The 10,039-nt window shown below is 43.9% G+C and overlaps 1 protein-coding gene across 1 annotated transcript; it reads right to left on the reverse strand.

The window, feature by feature from the left end:
- Positions 1-3,885, reverse strand: SPRYD4 (SPRY domain containing 4). Its single transcript, XM_075850178.1, has 2 exons — positions 3,669-3,885; positions 1-662 (listed from the first exon to the last, which is right to left on the reverse strand). Exons 1-2 carry the CDS (start codon positions 3,769-3,771, stop codon positions 124-126), a joined length of 642 nt encoding a protein of 213 aa, XP_075706293.1. The 5' UTR covers positions 3,772-3,885; the 3' UTR covers positions 1-123.
- Positions 3,886-10,039: the final 6,154 nt, after the last annotated feature.

A 10,039-nucleotide genomic window follows, 5' to 3' on the forward strand; every position in this document is an offset into this window, starting at 1 on the left:
AAAGATTAAAAGGAACTTTCTTTATATTGTATATCTTGGAATACCAACAACAAAGGTTTAGCATTTTAACGCCAGGATATGATTTTATCTGAACAGGCACTTTTACTATAACACTTAAGGGCTTTATAGATTGCCAGGGACATCTAAGTCGGAGTGGGTAAGAATTTCTCCATCCCACAGGGCAAATGCTGGCACGACTGGGCCTCGAAAGTCTGCAATGAGAGTATGGACGAGGGAGCCTTTTTCAGAGTCCACAAGACTGAGTTTTCCATTTTCATAGTCCACCAAGAGGCCCACTTTGCTTGGGTGGCCAATGTTGGTAATGGGGATTATTTTATTTACGACCATTCCATTCCATTTTTTATGGCTATACGCAAAAACCCATGAGCGGCTGCTTACACCAATGCATTCATCTCTGGACATATCAGCATCTGCCACACCTACGCGGAACTCATTGGACTTCTTCACAGTTACCTCCCAATAATGGCGACCACTCACTATTGGGGCGTCCCCAAGGACAACAGCCCATTCCTGGAAACGCTCAAGATTCTGAGGGACTTTGGAGGGGTCAATGCCTAGAACACGATAGATCACCCCTGTATCCTTCTTGAACAGGTCCAAGCTACTATGGGCAGTTTTTTCATCTAGTTTGAACGATATCTCTGCAATAAAGCGGACAAAAGTGAACATTAAAAATTAACTAAAACTTCCAATAAAAGGACTATTGATATATTTTTAACTATATTGTTCAGCTAAACAGTAACTGGCAACCATAAAACAATACAAGCACATACACATTATAAGTTCTGTTCACACTTGTGTCATTTCTTTTCATGAGGTCAGTGGGATCGGTAGGAGCCGTGCCCTGTCAATATCTCAAGATGTAGAAGTGCTAAAGTTTCCAGAATGCATGAAGTTTCCTAATATTTGTAGCTTAGTAGGAAGGCTTCCTTACATTTTTCATGACCTGGAGTGTTTTAATCCTTGATGCACAATCCAAAAAAATTCCTCCTTTTGGAATTCTGTATTCAAAGATGAATTATAATTTTTTTCTTAATTTTTAGGATACTCCCAATTTTTTTTGATCTTTTTTTGGGACATATAGGGCTTTTATAAATCAGATTCTCTGCAGTCTGCCAACCACCTAATTGAAGGGTTTAGCTCTTATTCCAGCTTGCTTGTCAACTGGGACAAGTCAGTACTTTAATGCCTGGATAATAATTCAGAATGCATTATAGCTAAAGGTTATCCCTACCCATGGTATACCACTTTGAGTACCTGGGCATTTAAGAAACGTACACCACCTCAGAATTTTCCCAGCACAATTTACTTCCACTTGCTAAATGGGTCTAGGATACAACTAATAGATAGAAATCCCTGCATGGTAAGACGGGTAAATTTTATTAGGATTCCGGTCCTCCCTAAATGAAGACTCTTTTACACGGGCCGATGATCGGGCAAACAAGCATTCATATGAACAATCGTTCCAGATCATTGCCCTGTTTTTATTCAGAAATATTGCTAGTATATTCTAGTCTTTCATATGGCATGGTACCAGAACCTAATAGAAAATTACTACTTTGCAACGTACTAAAGAGGATGGTGGCCGGGCCCTCCCCCACTTTCTTCTGCGCAAATGTTAAATACATATGGCCAAGGCTTTCACCATCCTTGGATTTGGGAACCGAGTCGCTCCTTCAGGATTCTTCGGCATCCAATCCTGTTGGCACCTGATATGTTCGAGAGGCTATCACCCCGTTCCATGCTCTGGCTCGCCAAGTGTGTGGGCACATCAAAATACTTGATGGCACATCGAAACCATTAGCTCCATGGTCCCTGTGAACAATACATTACTAGCAGAGCTCGTCCACCTGCAGGGTTGGGAATTGTGGCAAAATCTAGGCATTATATGTCTATCTGGATGTCCTGCGAGCAACTGCAGAATAGGTATGATGTTCCTCGTCCAGCGTTTTATAGGTTCTTACAGCTCAAAAACGCATTGACCGACGGCTCAATGTCCAGAATACCCTATAGTCTCAGTTTTCACTTGCCCTTTGATAGAAGCATTTGTTTCACCCTCTTTAGCCACTAGCGCCTCTCATGTTTATAGGTGGTCTTTATCCCAATTTTATAAGACACGCAGCACTCCTAATATGGGAAGAATGTATTCCATCCTCGCCTAATGAGGGACACAATCCTGGCTTCCCATATAAGGACATTGGCTGCCGCTAACAGATTGACGCAGTTCTACATCACCCACCAGGCTTACCTTAGGCTCCATGCACACGACTGTGCCCGTAATTATGGGCACAGCCGGCCGCGGACAGCCATCCGTATTTACGGGTCGTGCTTCCATTATAAAGTATGCGAGCACGGTCCGTAAAATAAAAAAAAAATAGGACAAAGTTATTCCTACCACCTACGGCCACATATGCACCCATGGAGAAAGCAGATTTTTGGCATGTTATTTGGGCATGTCCCCCTATTGATTCATTTTAGAGGAAGTCCTGAATGACATTTTTGGGGTTCCCATTTCCCAAGAATCTAGCTACGCTTACCTAGAATGCCGGACTGATAACCAAATATGGTCCCACCACCATTAGACTTCTATAAAGAGTACCTGTTCACAGCTCAGAATGCTATTGCATTGTGCTTGTTGACCCCTTCCTCCCCCACTTGTACTCCATGGATTACACTTAAACTACTGTATATGCTTTTATATGAAGAAGAGATTATACCACCATCGTAAATGCACCCAAAAGTTTGGCAAAACTTGGGCCCCTTGGTGCATCTGGAGTGCTACTTTATCTCCGAAGGACTGAGGGGGGTGATGTTTGGCTGTATATGTATGCTTCTTTTAATATGCCTTTGTTGAACTATACCTTATGTTTAAAGAGGCTGTCACCAGATTTTGCAACCCCTATCTGCTATTGCAGCAGATAGGCGCTGCAATGTAGATTACAGTAACGTTTTTATTTTTAAAAAACGAGCATTTTTGGCCAAGTTATGACCATTTTTGTAGTTATGCAAATGAGGCTTGCAAAAGTCCAAGTGGGTGTGTTTAAAAGTAAAAGTACAACTGGGCGTGTATTAGGTGCGTACATCGGGGCGTTTTTAATACTTTTACTAGCTGGGCGCTCTGATGAGAAGTATCATCCACTATCATCAGAAAGCAGCGAGCGGTGTTCTATGGAGCATGTAGTGTTGTATTGGTTGAATAAATAAAAAACAAAAGTACAGTACAATGCACGTGAATGGGGTAATGTGAACAGAGCCAAGTGCTAGATTTATAATATGCTCAGAAAACACCACTGAGGAGATTCTTTACGGAAAATGTGTTTTAGGCCAGTGATACTCGGTGATATAAATGAATATGCTAGAAGCCTCTGGTTTAGCCCAGGGATGCGGTTATGGAGAGTGAGCTTGTAGTACTCCCCGACTGTTGTAATAACAGTGACTCCAAACAACATCCGTCTCCTGCGCGAAGGACAACGTCGTAGGTGAAGTCACACAACAACTGGGGCGCGGCACAGCCCACCGACACCAGGGGCGGGCACCAGCTACTAGAGAACTACTGGTACTGCCAGGCATGCTGGGACTTGTAGTCCCCTGGTCAGCGCATGTGATGTTACGCTCCTTCGCTTTCCCCCAGTCTCCTTTAGCCTCACCTCTTCTGGAGCTGACGGCGGGGTAATTCTTCTGTAGACCAGTAACACGCAGGTACCTCAACATACGGCTCCCCAAAACCATAGCCCTCATGGGCGACGCCATCTTGGAGTAAGGCGGGATGTGTCGCTCAGCGTCATGTGATGTGCAGACTTCGTGGAGGAAAGGCTCTTGTAGTTTTGGAAGGAATGGGAGCCACGTAATGACTGGGTGGTGACTCCGGAGGCCGTCATGTCTGTGCAGGGAAAGAATGATGCCCGGGGCAGACTCCGCACGATAAACTGTAGGCGTTCTTTAAGTGGTGGTGTATATATATATATATATATATATATATATATATATCACTTGAAGAGCGTGGTATTTATGTTCCGTTGATTTTTGTCTTCTTTTAAAGTAAAATGTTCATATTATTCTAGATCATTAATGTCAAAGCAAACGAAAATGAGGAAGAAAAATTCACTTTGTGAGTTTGCACCTCTTTTATTGCAAATCAGTGACTGAATCCCCAAAATCTATTTCTAATGTTGATTATGTTAAGGCGCCGTCCTCAGCGGTGTAAACGAGCGCCGATTACTTTGTATTTTTAAAACGATACAATCAGCAGATGAACGAGAATTCTATGATAATTGGCCCTTGTAAAAAAGCCTAAGGCCCCATGCACACGAACGTGCTTTTGCGGCCGCAATTTCCCCGAAAATCCACGGGAGAATTGCGGCCCCGTTCATTCTTATGGGGCCATGCACACGACCGTGGTTTCCACGGTCCGTGCATGGCCCAGGAGCCCGCACCGCAAAAAGAACGGACATGTCTTATTACGGCCGTGTTCTGCGGTCCAGGCTCATTGAAAATAATGACCGCAATAAACAAAAAACGGCTGTAAAATACGGAGCTGTTGTCAAGGGAAAACAGCCTCTGAATTTCAGCCATTTTTTTTTAACATTAATCGTTTTTTGATACGTTTTTTACGGGTGTTTTTGGAGCTGTTTTTCTATTGACCCAATGAACTTCTTTTTTGAGGCGTTTTTTCACGGGCCGCTTTTAAAAACAGCCGCGTAAAAAACGCCCCGTCGGAATGAACCGCCGTTTTTCCCATTGAAATCCATGGGCAGATGTTTTGGAGGCGTTCAGCCTCCGGATTTCTAGACGTTTTTCGGGGGAATTTACGGCCCGAAAAACGTCTGAAAATGAGGGTATGTGCACACACAAAATCAAAAACGTCTCAAAATACGGAGCTGTTTTCAAGGGAAAACAGCAGATTTTCAGACGTTTTTTAATCAAACTTGCATTTTTCGCTGCGTTTTTTACTGCCGTTTTTGGAGAAGTTTTTCTATAGAGTCAATGAAAACAGCTCAAAAAACGTCCCAAGAAGTGACACGCACTTCTTTTTTGTGGGCGTCTTTTTACGTGCCGTTTTTGGAAAACGAGGCGTAAAAAAAACCCCCGTCGGAGCAGAACAAATCAATGGGCAGATGTTTGTAGGCGTTCTGCTTCAGTTTTTTCAGGCGTAAACGCCCCGAAATACACCTGAAACCACTGCGTGTGAACATGGCTTTATGCCTACAAACATCTGCCCATTGATGTCAATGGGACAAACGGCGGTTTGTTCCGACGGGGCGTTTTTTTTATACGGCCGTTTGAAAAAACAGCCCGTAAAAACACGCCTCGTAAAAAGAAATGCATGTCACTTCTTGAGCCGTTTTTCATTGGGTCAAAATCAGAGGCTGTTTTCCCTTCAAAACAGCTCCGTATTTTACAACCCGTTTTTGTTTGCCATGTGAACATACCCTTAAAAGTGCCCTACTGTGTGAGCGTATGTTCACACACACAATTAAAAACGGCTGAAAATTATGGAGTTATTTTCAAGGCCTCTGATTTCAAGGTGTTTTTGAAGCTTCTTTTGGGGCGTTTTTGTCGTTTGTTTGTGTCAATGGAAAATCAGCTACAGAAACGCATCAAGAAGTGACATGCTACTTTTTTTTTTTTTTTTACAATGCTTCTTTTTACGAGGCATTTTTGTAATTCAGCAGCGTAAAAATAAGGGTATGTGCACACGCAAACTCAAAAACTTCTGAAAATACGGAGCTGTTTTCAATGGAAAATACGTTTTTTAAGCCACTCGGTCCGTCGGAAAACAGAACGCCGTTTTTCCATTTTGAAATCAATGGGCAGATGTTTGGAGACATTCAACTTCCGATTTTTCAGCCATTTTTCGGGATGTTTACGGCCCGAAAAATGGCTGAAAACACTCCGGGTGAACATACCCTAAGGCCTCATTCACACGACAGGGTTTCCCGTCCGGGTGCCGGCCGTTCATAAATCGGCCGGCACCCGGCTTCATTAGGAATAATAGACCCCTAATGGGGCAATTCACACGACCGATTTTTTGACGGCCGGGAAAACCGGCCGTCAAAAAATAGGACATGCTCTATGTTCGGCCGGGTACCCGGCTCCCATAGAAGTCTATGGGGCCGGGTAATACACGGCCATCACCGGAATGTGTCCCGAGTGATGGCCGGGTTTTCCGTAGCTTGCGCTCTATCTCCTCACAGCGCAGAGTGCATGTGAGGAGGAGGAGTTGATGCCATTCGTATGAATGGCTACGCTGTACACTGTGTGGCAGGGCCGGGGTGTACAGCAGGTGGATGGAAGCGCTGCGCTGGCTCCCTTCCCCTGCTTGTTAAAAGCGCCCTGGCCTGGGGACACCTTCCATGGCGCCGCTAGCAGCTGCTGCTGCTGCGGCTGCTACTACTGTAGCGACGCCACTATAGCAGAGCAGGGAGGTATCTCCCCGCTCTGCTATGTGCTAGCCCCACTTTAGCTCCTTGAAGGAGCGGAATCCCCGTGTGTTCGGTGATTCCGCTCCTGGACAGAGCGCTTGATGTCTCTGTCCATATCTGGGCAGTGACATCAGGGGAAACTCCTGAAGCGGAATCCCCGAACACATGGGGATTCCCCTTCAGGAGTTGCCGCTGATGTCACTGTCCAGATCTGCCCGGCCCGGAACGGATGCAAAACTTTATGCAAACCGGCCGGGCAAAATGGCCGATTTTATCGGCCGACACTCGGGCGGGACCCGGTCGTGTGAATTCCGCCTAAGGGTATGTTCACACGGCAAACAAAAAATGGCCGTAAAATATGGAGCTGTTTTGAAGGGAAAACAGCCTCTGATTTTGAGCCGTTTTTTGCTGGGTTTTTTTGCCTGCCGTTTTTGGAGCAGTTTTTCTATTGACCCAAAATGCTGTTTTCCCTATTGAAATCAATGAGCAGATGTTTAGAGGCGTTCAGCTTCCGTTTTTCGGGGCGTTTGCTGAAAATAAGACGTGTGAACATACCCTTAGCCTCATGTGAAAAGCACAGTGTATTTCTCATTGAAATCAATGGGGAACTGTTTTCAGACTTATTTCAAGTGTATTTTGGAGCATAAAACGAGGCTTTGCTGCTCCAAAATAATCCGTGTGAACATACCCTAAGGGTACTGTAAGACATTGGTGTTAAGTTGTGGTGAAAACTGGATCAGACTTGTTTTTCCAGCACATCCCACAGATGTTCAATCGGACTGAGATCTTGAGAATTTGGGGGCTAAGTCAAGACCTTGAACCCTTAGGCACTGTTTACACTGAGTTTTTTGACGCAGAAACCGCGCCAAAAAATGGCTGAAAACTCCTCCCATTGATTTCAATGGGAGGCGGACGCGTTTTTTTACTGCGAGTGGTAAAAACTGCTCGCGGGAAAAAGAAGCGTCATGCCCTATCTTCGGGTGTTAACGCCTCTGACCTCCCATTGACATCAATGGGAGGCAGAGAAAGCATATTTCGCTGCGTTTTTGCATGTGCCACTCAATGGGCGCGAGCGAAAAACGCGGCAAACCGCGTGCAAGCAGATCGAAATCTGCCTCAAAATTCCAAACGGAATTTTGAGGCAGAATTTTCCTCCTGCAAAAAACTCTGTGTCAACTCAGCCTTAGGCCTTATTCATACGAACGTGTCCGTTTTGCATGCGTAAAAAATGCAGCGTTTTTCCTGAGTTGCAGTTCCGTGTGACATCCGTGTACAGTGCGTGTCTGCGTTTTTTACGCGCTTATGTCATCCGTATGTCACGCGTTTTTTATGTCAGCAAAAAAAACTTAAGGAGGTGTTTTTCTTTCTCACCATTTCTTTAGCAAATGTTGCGTGAATCACAGACCGCACACGAATGTGCTGTCCGTGATTTTCACGCACCTATTGACTTCAATGGGTGCGCGATGCGCAAAAAACACACGTATAGGACATGCGTGTAAAACTCTGAATGGCCTCATTGAATTGTATAGGTCCGTGTGACGTCCGTTGGTTTAACGCGCGGAACGGAGGCAAACACACTAAAGCCACAAAAAAAAAATACCACTGAAATCAATGGTGATGCAAATGGTAACGACACTTTCTGTTTGTCTTTCCGTTCATCTGACAGAACAGATGAACAGGGCCTTAGGCTAAATTCACACTTGCGTTGTATAATCTGTTTTTAGATCTGAATAACGGATAAAAACAGATCCGTTAAGTCCCATTGAAATTAATGAGATTTTTAATTGCATTTGTTAGCGTCCGGGTCTGTTATGTTAGTCATTCATTCTTTTGGCGGAGATAAAAGTGCAGAGTACAGGACTTTTTCTCCCTTCAAAAAATCGGATGTCTAAAGGATGGGATATTTATATCATTGGTATCAATGTAAAACGGATACAAATTTATTGTAATCTGTAATACCACTAGCTGATCTACAAATGGCATCTAAGTGGTTAAACATCCGGATTGGCGTTATCCCCAATCTACAGTGAAGGAAATAAGTATTTGATCCCTTGCTGATTTTGTAAGTTTGCCCACTGTCAAAGACATGAACAGTCTAGAATTTTTAGGCTAGGTTAATTTTACCAGTAAGAGATAGATTATATATAAAAAAAAAAAAAAGAAAATCACATAGTCAAAATTATATATATTTATTTGCATTGTGCACAGAGAAATAAGTATTTGATCCCTTTGGCAAACAAGACTTAAAGGACGAGTGTCGCGAAAAAAATAATTTCTATATCAATTTGCTTTTAGTGTTTTATTAAAAAATGTTTTATTTATTTGTGTGTTTGTGTTTTACTTTTTTTTATTTTTGAACTTTTTCTTGTCTATGGGGGCTGCCATTTTTTTTCCCATCTCTGTATGTGTCGATTAACAACACATACAACATGGAAAACGGCACATACAGCCCCATAGTGAATGCGCCGCTCCCACACAGTCCAAATTGAAGGTCTTCGGCCGAGCAACGTCCGGCGCCATTTTCTTGTGGATCGGAAGCCGCGGCCGGACCGTAAGATTACTACTTCCGGTCTCGGCTTCCGGACTTGTGTTCTGAAGCAAGCAATAGGAGCGGAGGGAGCAGACGGACCGGAGGGAGCGGCGGCAGGAGCAGGTAAGTTAGGTCTGTGTATGTACGTGTTTTACTGTGTGTTTACTACTGTATGTAAACCTACTACACTGTGTGTTAGCTCAAAAAATGGCGACACACAGTGTAGGAGGTTTGACCGTTCAATCCCCTCGTTTCTCCCGGCACTAGCCAGGATAAGGGAGGGGGGATTCTGTGAGCTCACTAGAGCGAGTGTGTATTCTCAAATTTTGCAGCATAAAGCAATGTGGTTGCTTTACCACACGCCAATGCTGCCATTTTGGGAATTGCTCCATCTAGTGACCAGCACTGGGAAATGTTATAAATTAGAATCTAATTTATAATATTTCCTAACTCGTGAAAAAATTAGAACAATGTTTAATCATTTATACACTAACTGTTTAACTAAAACATTTTTTGTAGTTGATGATGAGGTTTGCACACATGTTAGATGGAATTTTGGTCCACTCCTCTTTGCAGATCATCTGTAAATCATTAAGATTTCGAGGCTGTCGCTTGGCAACTCGGATCTTCAGCTCCCTCCATAAGTTTTCGATGGGATTAAGGTCTGGAGACTGGCTAGGCCACTCCATGACCTTAATGTGCTTCTTTTTGAGCCACTCCTTTGTTGCCTTGTCTGTATGTTTCGGGTCATTGTCGTGCTGGAAGACACAGCCACGAGCCATTTTTAATGTCCTGGTGGGGGGAAGTAGGTTGTCACTCAGGATTTGACGGTACATGGCTCCATCCATTCTCCCATTGATGGGGTGAAGTAGTCCTGTGCCCTTAGCAGAGAAACACCCCCAAAACATAATGTTTCCACCTCCATGCTTGACAGTGGGGACGGTGTTCTTTGGGTCTTAGGCAGCATTTCTCTTCCTCCAAACACGGCGAGTTGAGTTAATGCCAAAGAGCTCAATTTTAGTCTCATCTGACCACAGCACCTTCTCCCAATCACTCTCAGAATCAT

This window comes from Rhinoderma darwinii, chromosome 2, assembly GCF_050947455.1.
Source record: "Rhinoderma darwinii isolate aRhiDar2 chromosome 2, aRhiDar2.hap1, whole genome shotgun sequence".
NCBI classification, from domain to species: domain Eukaryota; kingdom Metazoa; phylum Chordata; class Amphibia; order Anura; family Rhinodermatidae; genus Rhinoderma; species Rhinoderma darwinii.